We start from the raw sequence: 19582 nt of genomic DNA, 5'->3' as shown, positions 1-19582 counted from the left end.
AGGGATCCGGCCTCGGGACTCACCTGGCCGGGCCCCCCCAGCAGGGATCCGGCCTCGGGACTCACCTGGCCGGGCCCCCCCAGGCAGGGATCCGGCCTTGGGATTCACCTGGCCGGGCCCCCCCAGGCAGGGATCCGGCCTCGGGTACCGGGACTCACCTGGCCGGGCCCCCCCAGGCAGGGATCTGGCCCTGGGGGGCCGGGACTCACCTGTCATCCCCCAGCCTGAGCTCGGGGGGGGGGGGGGGGGGCAGAGCCCATCCGCCTTTACACCAATCTGCCCCTTGCTGGGGTGACAGACGCTTCCAGCCTAGCGCTTTGGCAGCGCGTTGTGTGAGTGGGGCCTGGGCAGGGACTCTGGAGATCTCACTTTGAGTCCCAGCGCCTCCACAGACTCCCTGCATGACCCTGGGCCAGTCCCACCCCAGCTCTGTGCCTCAGTTTCCCCCGCCCCCCTTTATCTATTGAGACTGAGAGGTTTATGGGGCAGGGACAGTTCTCACGGGGTGTCAGTGCAGCGTCCGGCCCAACTCAGGGTCTGGGCAGCGCCCAGCCCATGGGGGCCCCAATCCCGGTCGGAGTCTGTGCATATGGCACAATGGGGGAGCCCCCAATTTTTGTGGGGCTCCTTAGTGCTAGGGGGGTGTAACTAATACATTGCAGATCTGCCCAGGAACGGGAACTGCTGGAAAGGGCGCCAGCGCCCCGGTCCTGGAGCCGACAGCAGCTCCTGCCGGCCGCAGAGGGACACGGCTGCCCTCATGTGGCCTTGCGCCGACCCCAGCTGCTTTGCACAAATGTGGCCAAACCTGCTTTCTGGGCCCGCCCGGCCCTGCAAGCCCGGCCCCTGCTGAGCGGGCCCCACTGGTGGGGCCTGGCGGGCGCGGAACCAGCTGGGCTTGGGCTAGGCCCTCGTAGGTTAGCCAGGGCCCTCGGCTCACGTCAGCTGCCTCCAGGGTGCATGAAATGACTCAGCCCCCAGGCCCAACCCAGAGGTGGCTGCATTTCAGCCCTGGGCGAGGGCTCCCTGCACCCCAGCCCGAGGCAGCTGCGTTCCAGCAGCCAGCGAAGCCATCCAGCCAGGCTGCTGTAAGAGGCGTTGAGGGGTGAACAACCCTAGAGAAAACCCTATTACCCTGTCCCACGGCTCCAGCCCCAGGAGCTAGGCCTCGTTCCTGTGGTAACGGTCTCCAAGCTCCTCCCGCGCCTGGCAACCACAAACACAACCCAGGGACACACACACACAGGGTGAAGCGAGGCACACGGGCGCTACCGGACTAGCTGGCCCTGGGGAAGAGATCCATGCTCCTGGGGCCAACCCATCCCCTCCCAGCACAGGCATGTTTAATCATCCACACTCAATTATTCTGCGCATTAAACGAGCTCTCCCCTCCCCCGGCCGCCCGCAGCTTCCCCCAGGCGCGGGTTAGAAAGAACAGGCCGGAGACGGTAGCTTTCGGGAGGTTCGACCCGTCCTCGTCAGCGAGTGGCGGGGGCAGCTCGTTTATTTCACATTCCATTCATAGCACCCCAAAAACAGTGGGTGTGAAACAGCGGTTTCAGCCTCGACAGGGAGAGGGAGGCCGGCCGCCTGGCGGGACTGAAAGCTAGGGGGGGAAATCTACACCCAGGGGCCAGGCCTGCTTCATTCCCCAGACCCTGCCTGGTTACCCATCACCCCGCTCAGTTCAGGCTACAGCTGACCAGCTCAAGATTGAAACAAATCAGGCCGGACCCTCGAGCTTGACCAGCCAGCCGAAGCACCTTCCCCTAAGGCTGCTGGGAAATTTAGGGGACCCCCCCCCCACCATTCTGTTAAATCAGCAGCATGGGGGCCTTGAGGGCTGGTCTATGCTGACAATTTACATGGCCACACCTACATCTCGCAGGGGACTGAAAAACCCACGCCCCCGGGAGCCAGAGTTGAGCCGGGGTCTCGACCTGTGGACGAATCCTGCCCCGGGCTGAGCTGCCGCCTCTCCGGGAAGTGGATTAACTCCCAGCACTGGAGCGAGAGTCTATTCTGAAGAGCTCGAGCAGCGTTTTCAGCATAGACGGAGCCTGAGACTCCAGCCCCGCCCCAGCGTTCGAGGCCAACCTCCCGCGGCTCCCCTGGGGCCTCGAAACCTGCTGCTAAATTAACAGGCGCAACAAAGCTGCCGCAGGAGCGGTGCCAGGCAAGGGGGGAGCGGTGCCACCCGAAACGGCAGGTCTGACTGACGAGGCTGGGGTGTGGTGGGGAGGCCAAATTCCAGAACCCACCCCAGCCCCGCTTTCCCCACCCCACGCAGTGGGTGGGTAAGAACCACCCTCTTTTGGTTTTAAATTTGCATGTAATCCTTCCATCCCAACCCCCACTCCTCCCCTTTTTACCTACTGCGCCATCAAATCTATCCCCTCTGCCATCTCCACCCCCAGAGTTTGATCGAGCCCCTGGTTAGCAGGCACAGACCCCGCGGCTGCTTAGGAACATTTATAAGTACAACCAAGAAAACAAACCAACCTCAAAATAAACTGCAAATGCTAGGACACTGCTCCTTTAAGATGGAATTGTGGCCACAAGGCAAGGCCTGGATCTAACCAATGGACGCTATTCACTTGAGGCGTAGCTAAGAATGTGGGCCTATCAAACGCTTGTCCCCACCCACTTTGGAACCCATGTTCCCACCCCCTTAAAGTCACAGCTACTCTGCAATATCATGGAACTTAGAAGTTATTTATGGCTTCAGGATTTACTTTAGAGGCAAATACTCTGTTCTCTTTGCAACTGCACGCTGGGGAAAGCGAGCCCAAGCCAAGATTCGTATGCAACAGAATGGCTCAGAAAAATCAGGAGTTACTTCAAAGGGGCGTTAAGGTTTTTGGGGCATGAGACAGAAAAGGAAATAGAGACGCAGAAACGGGTATGATGATCTAGAAAAATCAGATAAGCCAGAATACACTAGAGCTGCAGGGATGTTTAGATCCAAGAGTAAATTGGGCATTTCAGGCGTTTAATTAAACACCATCTCGTTGGCATTAAAATAGCAGGGAGGAGGTGGGATGATGGTGGATTTTAATCTGATCTTTTGGGAGGTGGGTCAGAGCACATCTGCATTTCAAGGGGAGTGGAATCGGATTTTTAAATTACCAGGGTGAAGGGGGTAAAAGTTGCCCTGTTTCAAATAAATAGATTTTGATCTAATAAATCTGTATTTTTTAAATCCCACAAGGAGGAGAAAATCAAGGTTAAAGACACCCTGTTTTTTGGTTCCCTTAAAACTACAATCGAATTGGAAACAGGGCTTAAAACAAGTGGAGGAAGGGGTTGATCTGCAGGGGTAATTTAAAAAAGATTCTTTAAGGGCAGGCAGGGGTTTAATGGCTTTCCATCTCCCTCGGCACAGCCCAGGCGCCGACGTCTGAGGGCGAAACACCGCAACCCTGCTCTCGCTGGCAGCATTGCTTCAGCGCTGTCTTTTCATGGCAGCCCTGGCCCGGCTCAGCACGGACTGTTCGCAGGCAGCACCCACCCCTCGCCTTCCGCCGCGCGGCTGAGAGCCAGCGCAGAGTTTCGATGCACGCCTCGCAGGGAGGGCGGGACGATGCCAGGGCAGCTGGGTTCTTAAAAATAGGTTGGGCTCCCAGGAAGCCAGTTCTCAAACCTCCCTGATCGTCAAGCCGTACCCAAGAGATTAAAAGGGAGCTGGAGGGAACTGCTAGCGGAGGGCGGTTGGTTTAAACATGGCCTAGGCTAGGAGCAGGGGTCCGTGCTCTGCTCAGCACGGATCCAGACTAGCGACATGGTTTAGCCTCGTCTATGCAGGCAAAACCAACCCCAACACAACAGGCTGGGGAGCGGGGTGGGCCCGCTGTGATCTGTGAGGTCTGAAGGGGGATAGACAGGGTCTAACACTGGCTGTTGGCTGGACAGTGGCAGAAACTGGGGCTGGGGAAGGGACATTAAAGGAGACTGGGTGATGGATGGAAGTGGAGTACCTCAGCCTGTCCACAGGGGCTGGTCATCTCCACAACAAAGCAATCTGTCTGCACACAAGTTTTGGGCTGGGCTGGGCGAGGAGCCCACAGCCCCCCTCTACCAGCCCCAAATCCCTTCTCCCTGCCCCAGAGCGAGCACCGTGCAGGAGAGGGGCGCAGCTGAACTCACCCACGGCACGGGCGCTGGGGGGAGGAGGGCTGAGATGAGGGGCTGGTTCTGCTGCTCAATCCCCAGCTGTCCAGTTCCATGGGGAGGAGGGAAAAGAGCATTTCCTCGAGCCAGAAGGCCGGGCTGGTTCAATCTGGATGGGGGGCGGGTTGGGGGGGGATTTGGGGTCTCTCCCACATACCCCTTAAATAGACAGGAATAGATAGAGAGAATTTTTTTTATATATAAAATTTTTTTCTTCCTTTTTCCTTGCATCACTCGTCATCGAAGTTCTGACTCAGCAGGAAATTGGCAGCCAGGTTTTCATTCTTCTCACAAGCAAAGTAAGCCTGGATGACCAGGCTTTCCGGGAATCCTAAGGCCTTTAACTGAGGGGACACAAAGGGAGACGCGTCAAAGGACCCTGCCTCTCTGCCGCTCTGTATGTCCCAGCCGCCCTCAGGAACCGAGTCCCGCCGGAGCAGAGTGCCTGAGCCCACTTGGGACACTTGAATGCGGGGGTGAAAGAGGGGCTGTAAACCCCTCAGGTTTGGGGGGCTGGAGGAGAATTCCCCCCAGTACAGGCACTGTGGAGGACGGCCATGCTGGCTTTGAGGACCCCCACGTGCAGGGGCAGAAGCACTGCACTGCACCCCAGCAGGCCTGTGACTTCGACAGGGCTGTTATCTTAAAACCAGCTCTCCCCCTGGCCCCCAGCCCGCCAGGTCCGTGCTAGCTCCTGGAGGCCTGACCACCTCACCCGCAGTCCCGCGCCGGGAGCTGTAACCCGCCGCAGGGCAGGGGTGAAGTGGTGCCTGGCAGAGCAGAGCCGGAGCGGAGTTGTTCTGGAGCACGGAAGAGTGTGCTGGCTGCCAGGAGCTAAGACAGGGGATGTGGACCTGAGCCTGAACCTACAGGAAGAGGAAAGAATCCACGGGAACAAATGGCACTGCTAGATTCTCGCAGGGACGCAGCCAGGGAGACGACGCCAGGCTGGGGAAGGCACTTAAAGAACGGGAGGCTCAGGTGATCTTCAGTGGGATTCTACCCGGCCCTAGAAGAGGAGACTGAAGGCAATATAAGACGATGATCAATATGTGGCTCAGGCAGTGGTGCTACCACTGGGAGGCAGTCACGGGCAGAGGACTGTTCTCTGGGGACAGATGCCACCTGAGCAGGGAGGGCAACCGACGTCTGGGATGGAGGTTGGCACAATTGATTAGAACAGCTTTAAACTAGGGACTCAGGGCAGGCGTAATCTCCACCCCTGACTAGCAGGAGGAAAGTCAAGTACAAGAGGATATGGCAAGGGAGAAAGGACGACAAGGTCCCACCGCCACTGACAGCAACAGTCGGGAAGGGGACACTTCAGTAGAATGACTGTCCCTAATCGGGTGAGGAACGTGGCTGAAGCTGAGCAGACAACGAAGACGTCTCTCCAGCGCCGCGAGGCGCCTGGGGAACAACATGGAGGGACAGGAAGCGAAAGCAGAGACGGGGAGGGACTGAAGGGAACGTGCCGCGCAGGGAAGAGGTGCAGCACTGGATGTTAATGACGAGGGAGAGCGGAGAGAAATGAGAAGTGACGGAATGGATAAAACGGAACCTATCTGGGTCACAACCACTTTGGGGAAGAACGCTCAGAAAGGCTCTGCTGGGATGGTGCTTGGGGTCTGCTATGGACCCTCAGGATCTGGAGAGACCTCTAATGAACTCAACACGCCTGGGAATTGCGATTACGGGAGCCTTTAATCTCCCAGACTGATTGGAGGACAAACGGTATCTCATAAATGGTAGGGCCCAGGTGTTCCTTGATGGGACAGCCGACAGATTTCCTCACCGTCACCGAACCATCAAGAGCCGATGGTGTTTTAGATTTCGCGTTGGTAAGCAGCGAAGGCCTCACAGAAGAGCAGGTTGGGTTGAGTGCTTGTGAGCTAATATTCACCGAAAATGGAAGGATAACTAAAGTAGGTCAGGTCTGAATCGAGAGTCCTGGCTTTCAAAAGGGCAACTTTAAAAAAGTGAAGGGAAGCAGTTTGGGAAGTGGACTGGCCTGGAGAACTCAAGGATCTGAATGCAGAGGAGGCTTGGAATTATTTTAAGCCAAAGGTGCAGAAATGGCTTGAAGCCAGCGGGGGAATCACAGGGAAGGGCTGCACCTCAAGCATCTCAACCAGGGGACAGAGAGCAGAAAACCTACAAGGAACGGAAGGTGGGATGGATCAGCGAAGAACACGACCTCTTGGAGGTCAGGAAGTGTAGGGGAGAACTGCCAAAAGCCAGGCAGAGCTGGAACTTGCCAAGGAAATTAAACCCACCAGGAAACGGTTCTTTAGCCATAGGGGAAAAAAAAAAAAAGAAAACAAGGAAAGAAGTGGAACGCTCTGCACTGCGGATGGGCAGGAGATTAAAGATAATCTAGGCCTGGCCCAACACCTAAGCGAAGGCTGTCTCTCAATTTTTCATAACGGTGATGAGTTTTTAACTGGGGACAGTGGCAGGGTGGCTGATGGGAACGAGGATACAGAGGTTGAAATGACCACATCCAAGGTGGACACCAAACTCAGTTGAATAGGAGCACGTCGGGGGGCCCGGATAATCTCCATCCAGGAATATTCAAGGAACTGGCACGTGAAATTGCAAGGCCAATAGCAAGGATTTGTAATGAACCGTAAACTCGGGGGTCGTACCCTGCGACTGGGGAATTGCCAACACAATACTTGTATTTAAGGGGGTGGGGGATGACAAAGTGATCCAGGAAACTAAAGGCCCTTCAGTGTGACCTCAATTGCATGCGAAGTCTTAGAACAAATTTTGAGAGTAATTAAGGACAGGGGTAAATGGTAATTGGGAATAAAGACAACATGGATTTACAAAAGGTAGATCTTGACAGACCAACCTGATCTCTGTTTCTGAGAAGATCTCTGATTTGCTAGACAAAGGAAGTGCAGCAGGTCTAGCCAACCCGGATTTCAGTAAAGCATTTGATAGTTCCCACGTGAGAAATTAGTTCTACAGGATCAATAGGAGAATCAAAAGGCGGGTAAAGGAACTGGTTAAAGGGAAGACTACATCAGGTCATGCTGAAAGGTGAATGCAGGCTGGAGGGAGGTTACTAGAGGAGTCAGTCAGGGACCAATGTTATCGAACATTTTAACGTGATGCAGCTGTGAAAAAGGCGAATGCAGTCCTAGGATGCATCAGGCGAGGTATTCCCAGTAGAGACAGGGAAGCGTTAGTGCCATTATACAAGGCAGTGGTGCGACCTCATCTGGAACACTGGGTGCATTTCTGGGCTCCCATGTGTAAGAAAGACAAATTCAGATTAGAAATGGTGACTAGGATGATCCGAGGACTGGAGAACCGACTCGTTCAGCCTAACCACACGAAGGCTGAGGGGAGATCTGATCACTCTTGTACGTTGGCACAAGCCCAAATGGCTAGAAACTGGCCATCAGGAAGTTTAGGCTTGAAATTAGATGAAGGTTTCTAACCATCAGAGGAGGGAAGTTCTGGAACAATCTCCCAAGGGGAGGGCTCTGAGTTACCACAGAGAATTCTTTCCAGGTGTCTGGCTGGTGGGTCTCACCCACGTGCTCAGGGTCTAACCCATCACCAGGTTTGAGGTTGGGAAGGATTTTCCCCCAGGTCAAACCGGGCAGAGACCCTGGGGGTTTTTCCCTCTGCAGTGTGGCACCTGGGTCACTTGCAGGTTTGAACTAGAGCAAATGGTGGATTCTCTGTGACTTAAAGTCTTTACGGCAAGATTTGAGGCCTTCAGTAACTCAGCCAGCTGCTATGGGTGTGTTCCTGGAGGGGTTGGGTGAGGTTCTGTGGCCTGAGATGTGCAGGTCAGACTAGGTGATCAGGACAGACCCTTCTGGCCTTAAGGTCCATGAGTCTCTGGAGGTCGCCATGAACCCAGCAATGGCCCTTTCTGGATCTGACCAGGTGGGAAAGACTTGGAAGACTCCCCTGTTCACTCTGAAGACTAATGATGCCACTTTGACGCACATTTCAGCAGAGGTATCCAGCTCCGCTGGGATATTGGGGGCGGAGCTTGGCAGCGCTGCCCTTCCCCATCAGGGAGGACCACGCCCATTTGGGGGAAGGACCAAATTAGTTATGCTCCATTGCTTGCAAAGTCAGAGCTGTCTACTCCCCCCTCGGCGCCTCTGTCCCGTCTCCACCCCCCCCCCAGTGTGGTCAAGGCTACAACCCGGCCTTTATGTTAATAACCAAACTCAGTTCTTGGGCAACTCCCAGCTCAAGGGGCTCAGCATCAGACCGGATCAGGCTTTTGGAGCAGTCAAGGACGGACAGAAACAGACTCCAGGAGTCCTGGCCTCCAGCTCGCCCCCTTCCCGCTCCAACCCCTGGCACAGAGCTGGGGATAGAACCCAGGAGTCCTGGCTCCCAGCCTCTAGACCCCACTGCACCCTTGTTGGGGCTCTCCAGCGCAGGGACCCCGGGGCACCCCAGCAGGCAGGGTGGCTCCTGGCACAGCCAGCCCCCCCCTTACCCTTTCTATGGCTTCTTTTTCCTGAGGCGTGACCTGGATGTAGTTCATCTGGGGAGCTTCCTCTCCGATGGCCCCGATCTCCCCCTCGATGTCAGAGATGTCGGCCATCTCGCCCAGTGGCTCGTTCAGCATCTGGATGAACTGCTCTTGGTGCTGGCTGATTTGCTGGGGAGGGCAGGGGGGGAGGGGGTCAGGTTAGGGAGCGACGCCCCTCCCCTCCAAGAGCAGGGCCTCCACAGCCCCTTTTCCCAGCGGGAAAGAGAGAGGCAGGGGCTTGTTCAAGGTCACAAAGCAACCCACTGGTAGCGCCAGGGTTAGAACCCAGGAGTCCTGGCTCCCCCTCCCACCCCCTGCTCTAACCCATCAGACCTCACTCCCCTCCCAGAGCCAGACACAGAACCCAGGAGTCCTGGCTCCCCCTCCCACCCCCTGCTCTAACCCATCAGACCTCACTCCCCTCCCAGAGCCAGGCACAGAACCCAGGAGTCCTGGCTCCCCCTCCCACCCCCTGCTCTAACCCATCAGACCTCACTCCCCTCCCAGAGCCAGGCACAGAACCCAGGAGTCCTGCTCCCCCAGTGCTACTTCCGGCTCCTCCTCCGTGGCCTCTTTCAGCCCCTGCCCCCCTTTACCTGCAGTAGCTGGGGGTTCTCCTGGCCCAGCTGCTGGAGCAGGGCCGGGAGCAGGGCTGGGTTCTGCTGGATCACCTGTCGCATGTTCTGGAACTGGGGCTGGTCTCTCAGGAACTCCAGCGGGTTCTCGCCTGTGGGGCAGGAGTGGGCGGGGTGAGGCCAGGCCTTGAAGGGGCAGGGCCCACCCGAGCCATGCCCTACACAGGTGGGGCACTGGTGATCACAGGATAAAGGGGGGTATCTAGCCAGGGGGAGAGGGCCTGGAACCACCCCCTCCTCCCCGAGGGACCAGTTCGGGTCACCATCTGCCTCCCCCGGCTGCAGGCTCTCAGCGGCCTTCCATAGCCCCCGCTCCACAAGCGCGAGAGCCTTCTCCCACGCAGCTCCAGCCCCCGGCCCGGCCGCTCCAGGTCTCCCCCTCCCACCACGGTCCCTACATCTCACATAGGAGCGGGAGGACCGTCACTAACCTTCTGGTGCTGGCTGCTCTGTGGGTTGGCTCTCCTGGATTGGGGCTCTCTCCGGCTCGGAGGTGCCCGGGATACCCTGTGAAGTCAAAGGGGCATCGTTAGTGCTGTCTAGAGTCCCTCCCCCCACAGCAGCCCTTGCCCCACGGGGCTCATCCCGCAAGGGGCCCGAAAGGAACTCAGTCTCTGGGGTTTGCCCGGCACCCCATGTCCTGCCAACGAGGGGGCGAGCTAGCCTCAGGCAATGCAGGCACCCCGGGCTCGATCAGAACCGGTGTCCTTACGGGTCCCACTCCCGTAAGCCATCCAGATGTGGATGGAAAAAAAAATCATTTGCCCAAAGTCACAGAGCGAGTCAATGGTAATGAAACCCAGGAGTCCTGGCCCCCCCAGTTGAACCCCCTAGACCCCGCTCCCCTCCCCGCGCTGGGGATCGAATCCAGGAGTCCTGCCCCCCTCGCTCGACCTGTTCCAAGCCCTGGTGCTCCCTTACCGTCAGCAGGTACTCCACGGCTCGGTGGGGGTTGTTGTAGCTGGCCCGGAGCGCGGCCACTACCCGCTCCCGCTCGTATCCCATGGACATGATCTCGGTCAGCATCGTCTCGTACTCCGAGCCGGTCACTGCGGGCGGAAGGGGACAACAGCCCGGGCTGAGGGAGAGCCAGCAGTCTTGGGGTGCCCAGCACATGCTCGCCAAGGGAAAGGGGGGCAGGAGCGGGTGCTGGCTATGAACACAGCCCTTCCCCCTCCGCCAACATCTCCCAGCACGGGATCGCCCCCCCCCCCCCCATCCCCGCAGGGGAAGTGACTCAAAGTCACCCTGAGTCAGGGGCAGAGCTGGGACTAGAACCCAGGAGTCCTGGCTCCCTGCTCCACACCCCACCCTGTCCATGACTAGTGCTCCTGGCCACTACCGTAATACAGCTAAACAACACCCACCCACCCCTCACGTCCACCTTAGCCTGAGATGGAATCCAGCCCACAAGTGCTGGGAAAAGGTGGCCCAGGAGTCCTAGCTCCCAGCCCTGTCCCCTCAGCTCTAACCACTAGAGCCCACTCCTCTCGCAGAGCTGCAAAGGGAACCCAGGAGTACTGGCTCCCAGCGCTGTCCCCCCCCCCCCCCGGCTCTAACCACTAGACCCCACTCTCCATGCAGAGCTGGGAAGAGAACCCAGGAGTACTGGCTACCAGCCTCCCCGGCTTTCTTTCCCTAACGCGGCCCCTCTGCTAACGAACGACAAGACGGTCGCCTTTTATCCTTGGAACACACAGCCCAGGCTGCCCCAGACCGCCGGCAGCGGAGACCCAACCAACTCATCACACAGGGCACCGAACAACCCGGGGCTTGGAACCCACCCTGCACTGAAACCTGAGATCGCGATGAGGGAGGCAGCTCCCCCCTCCCCAGCCGAGCCATCACCCCTAACCCCCGCAGACGGAGGGGCAACGCTGCAAAGCGGGGTCCTGCTCCCGGCCTCCGTACACCCGCAACGGGAAGAGGGGGTTGTTTTATCCAGCGACGGCCACCAGAGGGCGCCCCCACCCCATGAGCTCATGCTGCAGGCGCCATGGAGCAGCCGGCCCGGGGTGCTGGCAGGCGCTCTCTGCTGCCGCCCAGGGACCCCGGCCGCCTGCCCCAGCCCCAGCGAGGGGATTTCACCTACCCAGGGTGGAAGCCGCGTCGTCTGGGCGCCCCACGCTACCTGAAGAGGGAACAGAGCTGCAAATTTAAAAGAGAGGAATAGTAGCTGGCTCCTTCCAAACAGCCGGGCAACAAGCAAACTGCCAGGGGCCAACACTGTGCCGGGGCGGCCGGGCCGGGCCGGGCTCCCTGCGCCGGGAGGAACCGCAGGTCCCGTCTCCCTGGGATCTGACCCCAGCCCTGCCTGCGCTAGGAAAGCAGCGTGGTTCTGAACGTCACCGCACGTGTTCCAAATCCCACGGCCCGCGCGTTTGGCGTCTCTGGAGTTTGCGAGCGGGTCCCCGCTCTCCCTTTCTCTGTGTTCGTGCAGCGCCTGGCACAGCGGGGTCTTGGCACTACCGTAATACCACTAATAGCCACTCTCAGGATTCGAGGGCTCAGATGGTGTCTACGGCAGAAAATCCCTCTGGTTTCAAGTTCAGCTGGATTTTTTGTTTTCAGCCGGTGCAGACCCCAGGGTGGAGGCCTTTATGCCCTTCTGGGTGACCACGGGCAAGTCACGCCTCGTGCCTCAGTTTCCCCATCTGTAAAATGGGGATAATGCTCCTGACCAAGTGCTTTAGATCTACTGAGGAATTATTGTTTCAGCTCGGGTGACGCTGTTCCCAACGGGCTGAAGCTAACCCACCAGGCCCAGCCCTGACAGCGGAATCAGGGTCCAACCTGGGGTAACAATGTCTGAACATTGGTGACCTCACAGCCGAGTTTGTGGAAGCCTGCCTGATCCTGCCACAGGCCGGCTCTCCCTCGCCTCGCTGCCGTCCCCATTGGAAGGACCCACCACCCCACTGCCATGTTAACTTTCTTGGGGCTATGCCTGGCGTGACCCAAGCCCATAAGTTTGCACCTGCCGATCTCTGAGAGCAGGGGTGTCTTCTCGCCAACGGTATTTCTAACACACGCTCGTCTTTTCTGCCCAGGAGACATGCGGGGTCTTCGCCACATCTCAAGGGGCACCAGGTCACTAGCTGAAACTAAACGGCTTTTCGATCTGCCCTGAAATCAAACCAGCCCTGCTGCTCGTGGGGACGAGCTCTCGGCCAGCAGCCTGGCTGATTCTGTGCTTAACAGGCAAGCTCGGTGCCCCCCGCAGCCCCTTTCTGTCCCCACACCCCAGGGGATGCAGTGTGTGTACAGAGCTGGCCATTCACCCGCTGCAGTCTGCATATATGGGATCACTGCAGTGTAACCACCTCTGGGATGAGAGGTGGCGGTTGCTTAACAGCCACATGGCAACGTTACCCTTAAAAAAAACACCACAGGGAAGAAGGCAGGACTGCACTGATGGGGAAACTGAGGCACAGAGCTGCAAGGCGACTGAGCCAGTCAAAGTGAATCTGCGGAAGGGCTGGGACTAGGACCCAGGAGTCCTGACTCCCAGCCCCTTTGCTCTAACCACTATACCCCACTCCTCCAAGTGGAAGATGTTCCAAGTTCCCACAAAGGAAGGTTATGCCCCTCCCCCCATTCTCTGGGGCATGACATCGGGGTACCTGGAGTGACTGAGCTATGAACATAGACAGGCAGGCGCGGGGAGGGGGCACACACTCTCTGTGCTTACCCGGCAGTGGATTCGGGCAGCGTGATGGCTGCCGGCTCCTCCGGAGGCTTCTCCTCGCTTGGCGCCGCGGGGGCTGGGGGCAGGACAGCATCAGCACCGGCTGCAGGCGCCGGCGTCTGCCCCACCGATGGGGTTGGCTCCGGGGCACTGGCCGGCCCAGCATCACCAGATGAGGGGGCCGGGACGCCCGAGTTGGATTTGGTCTGAGGAAACAAGGAACGCTGAAGGGTGCAGCTGGGGTCTCTGCCCCCCCACTCCCCAACCACATGCGAGATCAGCTCCCAACCCCTGGGGAAGCAGCTGCGGTGAAGGGGGGCGGGAAGGAACTGCCCTTCGGCCCTGGCTGACTGCATGTTATACAATCAGCACTAACTGTGAGAGGAGAGCGCCCCCTAGTGCCACTCTGGGGTCAGCACCGACGACGAGGGGAGAGCGCCTCCTACTGAACGGGTGTGAAAAGCTGCCTTCTTTCCGCGACATCCCAGCCAGGGGCAGCTCCTACCCCTGACCCGGCAGCCTAGCCGGGAGCGGGAGCAGGGCCCGGCCGTACCTTGGTCACCATGACCACCACGAAGTTCTTCTCGTCGATCTTGTACTCCTTGATGGCGACGTCGTCGCTCAGGATCTTGCCGGCGTAGATCAGCTTCTGGCCTGACACGGGGAAGGCCTCCTTGCCTTTCTCGGCCTCAATCTTCTCCTTGAGGACCCGCACCTGCCGGGCGGGAGGAGACGGCCCCATCAGCTGGGTATGCAGATCCCTGCACGGCTGGGAGGGGGACCCCTCTCCTTCCCCACCCCGCTCCCGCCCCCAGCCAGGCTCCAGGGCCGATATGAGGCGGGAGGATTAAGGAGGTGTCGGGTCAGGTTGGTTTGTTCCCACCCTGGTTCTCTACATACACCCTAGTCTGGTCTTGCGGGAAAGGCCCTGACCTGGGACTCGGGAAATCTGGATCTGCCGCCGACTCCCTGGGTGACTGAGCTGCCAACCTGCTGCCCAGATGCTGCCCCTGAGTCCCACCGTGCATCTGGGCTCGCTGTGATGGTGACAGCCTCTCACTGCATGTGGGCAGCACCCGGCCTGTTGGGGCTTGATCTTGGCTGAAGCCTCTATAACCACTGGGTAACCTCACAGCTGCATAGACTGGAAGCTGTTTGGGGCTGGGACCGTCTCTGTTGGGCGTTTGTACAGCGCCTAGCACAGTGCGGTCCTGGGCTACGACCAGGGCTCCTGGCCACCACTGTAATCCAACTAAGTAATATACATGAAAGACACCGGATGCGCTCCCTGGGGCAGGTCATGGGATGTCTTGGGCTCACGTCTGCCCGTTCCCCCCGGCCAAGCTGCAGCTGCGACTCTCCCCCGGCTGCCAGGATCGCCCAGCGCGCCAGTTACAGCTGAATGGGGCCAACCGAGACCAGGGAGGGGCACGTGCAGACGCGGGCCTCCCCGGCACCCCTCTACCCAGCGCGGGGCGTTTCTGGGACACATGCTGTGCTCGTGATGGAGGCAGCTTCCCCACAGGGCAGGGCCAGGCCGGATTACACAGGCCAGCAGCAGCTCTCAGAAGGGGAGGCTGAGGCCCTGGGTTAAAGGAGGGGCTGGGGAACCGGTACAGCTGCCACTGCAGCTAACACAAGCCGGAGGCTCCTGGGGGCAGCTGGGGCTCAGGGGGATCCCCGTGGGACACTTGGGGACTGAGGACGTCTCGTCACTAGGATCCGAGCTGTATTTCTACACCCTAGAACTAGGGTTCGCCCTAGCCAGCCAACACCACACTGTGGCCAGCACTCACCGGGAGGGCCTACGGCACCCCCAGAGCTACTCCCTGCAGTACAGCGCCCCCTACTGCTGCACCGGGGCAGCACTGCCCGCAAAGTGCCCCCTGCTGAGCCCCTCCCCCCTTGCTCCCTGCAGCACAGCGCCCCCTAGTGCCACAACACGGGCAGCACAGACACCTCATCTACACCAAGATTTTCACACGTTGAACACACCCATTTCCCCCAGCGTAAACAGGGCCTGGCTGTCCCCTGGGAATCACAGTCAGCCACTGGGAAAGTCCCACTAGTCCTGGATGCGTCTGCATTGGTCTCTGGCTGACTAAACCACTCATGCCTTCTCTGCCTCGGTTTCCCCATTGGTAAGACAGGGAACTATTCCCTGGTCCTTGCAGGCAGGGGGCAGAGTCATGAGGCTCAACCCATTCCGGTTTGCAAGGCCCTCTGGGAGAATTCCTGAGCAACTGCTTCTGCAAGCATGTACCCCAGCCCCCCACCCCTCCGGGACCCCCCACACGGCCAAGCCGTGGAGCCTTCGCACCAGACGCTCTCCTGCGCCCCGGAGGACAATGGTGTCCCAGCGGGGACCCGTCGGAACAGCTGCAGAGCCCTGTGAGACAAGGGAGTAGGAGCCAAGAGATATTTTCGGCTGCTGGGTTGAGCCAAAACGAAGCCTGACGCCCCGTGAAAAGCATGTGGGACTCCAGCTATTTAAAAAAGGAACCATTGCCTCACCCGTCTCCTCCCATGGGCACGACCGTCTGGATCAGCGAGGCGACAAAACCGTATCACCCACTACCCAAGTGCGGCTGCCTCTGTGGTGGAGCACGGCAGCTGTTTATACCGAGGTCCCTCGCCCTGTGCGGAGATGCAGCCACCTCCCGGGTGGGCTGTTTATACAGACACGGAAGTGAATCCAGTGTCCCAGGACTGAGGGAGAGGAGAGCGCGCAGAGCAGGAGTTACCACTTACAAAGCCAGCAAGGGAATTGTAACGGCCAAGCCCAGAGCCAGGAAATTTGAGGGTGCAGCTGCCAGAGCCGTGCCGGCACGAGGCCCAGCGTAGCTGCAGCTATTGGTAGAGCTAACTCGCCGGGGAGGCAGCAGATAAGGTCTGCGCTGCATCTACAAGGGGCTCAGGGGCGCAGACACAGCCCGAGCTGGGAAGTTACAATCAGACAGGGAGCCTTCAAGTCAGTTAAAAACCCAGCCTCTGACCTTCGCCGCCTGAGAGCATTAAGGCCGGCCTAGTGCAGGTCACCCAATCCTCTTGCCTTTCAGCTTGCCCTGTGCGGACAGGTGCAGCAGTTTCACCTTGGTGTTAATCAGTTTCACTCAGCTTCATGGGCCCGGCTCCTCAGCCAGCGCTTTCCTTGGCGGCGGCATGGGCCTGCTTATTGCCAGGGGCTAGTTTGCATTAAAGACACCAACAATCCTAAGCATGTGATTCATAATCTCGGGAAGGCCCAACAGAGACTGGGGCCGCCCAGTGCCAGGCGCTGCACAGACACGGAGTGAGAGCTCACAGGCTGAGCAGACAAGACATGGGAAGCCCCTCCCATTACACAGGAGGGGAAACCGAGGCACGGAACAATGAAGGGACGTGCTCAAGATCAGCCAGGCAGTCTGTGGCAGAGTTGGGAACTAACCCCAGCTCTTCAGTCCCACCACAGGGACTTTACTGGCTAGAAACAAGAGGGGAGCTGTCCAGCAAACAGTTTCTGTCTTAAAACATGATCCATGCTGTGAAAAACATTTGAAATCTCTTTGCCCTCCTGTGAAGTTTCTCAGCTGCAAAAGTGACAGGGGATATTTCAAATGGTACTAAAAAAAAATGATAGTAAGATTTGGATTGCTAGGGTTTATTTTTATATGCATCATACACCCCCCCCCAAAGGGCCCCTTAAAATCAGTGATGCCTAAAGCACAAAGAAAACAGGTCTGAGTGCAGGACTCCACTCCCCGCTAAAGCCTCAGTCTGAACTCAGCGTTATGTTTGGAGGGAGAAGATCCGATTGACAGCACACTCTACGCACTAACCGCTTGGAACGGGACCCAGGAGTCCTGTCTCCCAGCCACCAGCTCTCATAATAATCCCTAGCTCTCATAAGGCGCTTTTCATCTATTGGTCGCCAAGGGCTTTACAAAGGAGGTCAGTATGATTCTCCCCATGTTACAGACGGGAAAATTGAGGCTCGGAAGGAGAAATTACTTGTACCAAGTCACCCTCCAAACCAGTGGCAGAGCTGGGAACTGAACCCAGGTGTCCCGAGTCCCAGTCCAATGCTCTAACCACTAGGTTGTATTAGCCCCACAAGATAGTGGGTTCGGTTCCTCCGGGGGACTCCAGTCAGCTTTGACATGAGTCACATGAACATGGATCCTGAAGGGGTTAAGGTCTCACCTCTAACATCTCAAGGGTGTCTGACTCAGGAGGCAAGTATCAGAGGGGTAGCCGTGTTAGTCTGAATCTGTAAAAAGCAACAGAGGGTCCTGTGGCACCTTTGAGACTAACAGAAGTATTGGGAGCATAAGCTTTCGTGGGTAAGAACCTCACTTCTTGCATCTAAAGAAGTGAGGTTCTTACCCACAAAAGCTTATGCTCCCAATACTTCTGTTAGTCTCAAAGGTGCCACAGGACCCTCTGTTGCTTGACTCAGGAGGGTCAGGGAGAGAGACACAGGGGGCTTGCACCCCAGTGGGGAAAGCAGGCAGAAAGGCCAATGGGAACAGGAGCAGCACAGACCCCACTGTGAAATCTCCTCCCCCCCGCCCCTCCACTCCATCGGAACCAGGGGGGAGACACACCAGCTGGGATCAGCTTGTCTTCCTGTTCCCCCCCCCACCCCCAATTGCTCCAGGCCAGGTAGGCGATGCCCAGCAGTGACCGCCCAGGCCCCAGGGACACACACCAGACCCAGCTTTGCCTGCCCTGGAACATTTCTCAACAGGAGCTAATAGGGACTTGCTGAAAGAGTCTCAGATGTACCATCTGCTACTACCCCAGCATGGGGGCACACAGGCAACTTGGCTCCCCCACCCCTCTCCTTTCTGAGGCTCCCACCCCCACCCACATGGAGCCATCCACCCCTCCTCCCATGCCCCATCCCCTGCCCTTCTGGCACTCTCACCCCATATCTCATCCCCTCCCCCCACGCCCCTGCCCATACCCCTCAAAGCTGATACTCTTACTGTGTGCGTCTCATTCCCGGGAAGGGAAAAGTGCCCCACGCAGACTAGGGCCCATCCCATGAGTGGGCTGGGGGGGGGGGGGTTACACTTTGGGGGGAATGATAGGGAGGCTGCCCCACATGGCAGGGAGGAGTTGGGACTGTCCCACGTGGAGCTGCCAGGGTGGTGGGGCAATTGGTTCAGGCCCATGTGGAGGGGGGTGGGGTCTGACCCCACATGGGGGGGGGGGGGGAGAAGAGAATTGGGCCAGGACCATGTGGAGGGGACGGCTGGCCCACAAGGGAAGAAGGAGCTGGGATCATACGGGGGGGGGGGGGGGGCGGCTGCCCCACATGGGGAGAGGGGGTGGAATTGGTGCAGGACCATGTGGAAGGGGGGGGGGGGGAAGGAGGGAGATTTGGGCCAGGACCATGTGGGGGGGGGGGGGTCTGGCCCCACATGGGAAAAGGGAGCTGGGATTGTGCGGGGGGGGGGGGCTACCTGCGGGGGGAGGGGCGGGGCCGGGGGGGCTACCTGAAGGGGGAGGGGCGGCCCTACCTGAGCGGGGGGCGCTACCTGAGGGGGGGCGGGGCGGGGCCGGGGGGCTGCCCCCCACGTGGGGGCTGAGCAGGGCTGGGCTCGCGCCCCCCTCACCGTCTCCTCGGGCTCCATGCGGATCTTGAAGGTTTGCTGCTGCAGCGTCTTGAGGGTGACGGTCACCGCCATGGCGGGCGGGCGGGGCGCGCCGGGCGGACGCTTCTTCCCAACGGACTCGGCAGCCCCACAACATGCAACTCACGCCGCCGCCATCTTAGCGCCCCGCCGCTTCCGGCCCCGGCCAGGGCGCGGGCCCGGCACGTGACAGGGGCAAGCGCGGGCCTGCATCACGTGACGGGGGGGGGGGGGCGCGAGGCACCCGCGTGAGGGGAACTGGGGCGATCACGTGACGGGGGGGACACAAAATGGCCGCCCCGGCGGGCTAACATGGCTGAGCGCTTGGCCCGGGAGCCCCGCCGCTCCCAGCGGGCAGCGCGGCCCGTGACTCCCCCGCCCGCCCCGCTCCAGGCCCGGCCCTGCGCCCCCCATGCAGCGCGGGGGCTAGGCCAGATGGGGACCGGCTGCCCTAGGGCCAGGCCCCAGGTTGGGGGCTTTTCTTATCTAGGCTCCTATCCCCCCCCCCCCCCCCCCCCCACACACACACACACCCCACACTTGCTGTCTGGTCACCCTGCCTGGGCTGTACCTGTCAACTCTTTTAAGTTGGTCATGAAGTCTCAGCAGAGCGGTGGCCCCCACAGCCACCCCTGAGACTCCGCGGGCTAAGCCGCACTGATCCTCCACTATACAGCAGGACCGAGGGGCGGGGGCCTGGCTCCTTCCTTAGCCAGCACCTGGCTCCGTGGCAGCCTATTGCCCATCTCCCAACCGACTGGCCCCCTTGGGCCCCCAAAAGCCATCAAGCTCCTGCCCGCAAAGCAGTTTTGTGAGCTGGTGCACAGGGCAGGGTCACACGGCCACTCACTTTAGTCCTTCCAGCCCTAGAGGGCAGAGGGGCTAAACCAGAGGGGGGCTGTGTCTTCCCACTTGAAATGTGGATGGTGTATCTCGGGGGGGGGGGGGGGGG

The 19582-nt window shown here is 59.2% G+C and overlaps 1 protein-coding gene across 1 annotated transcript; it reads right to left on the bottom strand.

Moving 5' to 3' along the window:
* Positions 1–1453: 1453 nt before the first annotated feature.
* Positions 1454–18814, bottom strand: RAD23A (RAD23 homolog A, nucleotide excision repair protein). The gene is made up of 9 exons (XM_065575594.1): positions 18613–18814; positions 13563–13724; positions 13013–13215; positions 11414–11469; positions 10243–10370; positions 9753–9828; positions 9283–9413; positions 8651–8815; positions 1454–4514 (listed from the first exon to the last, which is right to left on the bottom strand). The coding sequence occupies exons 1-9, from the start codon at positions 18682–18684 to the stop codon at positions 4401–4403; spliced, it is 1107 nt and encodes a 368-aa protein (XP_065431666.1). The 5' UTR covers positions 18685–18814; the 3' UTR covers positions 1454–4400.
* Positions 18815–19582: the final 768 nt, after the last annotated feature.

This window comes from Chrysemys picta, chromosome 22 (assembly GCF_011386835.1).
Source record: "Chrysemys picta bellii isolate R12L10 chromosome 22, ASM1138683v2, whole genome shotgun sequence".
NCBI classification, from domain to species: Eukaryota; Metazoa; Chordata; order Testudines; family Emydidae; genus Chrysemys; species Chrysemys picta.
This window is presented reverse-complemented; position numbering and strand designations above follow the sequence as displayed.

Excerpts from the sequence above, each read along its gene's own strand:
- RAD23A (XM_065575594.1), bottom strand. The coding sequence starts at position 18,684 with ATGGCGGTGACCGTCACCCTCAAGACGCTGCAGCAGCAAACCTTCAAG. Across the intron at positions 13,725-18,612 it reads GCATGGAGCCCGAGGAGACG|GTGCGGGTCCTCAAGGAGAA; the intron begins GTGAGGGGGGCG and ends CCCGCCCGGCAG. Across the intron at positions 8,816-9,282 it reads AGAACCCCCAGCTACTGCAG|CAAATCAGCCAGCACCAAGA; the intron begins GTAAAGGGGGGC and ends TGCCCTCCCCAG.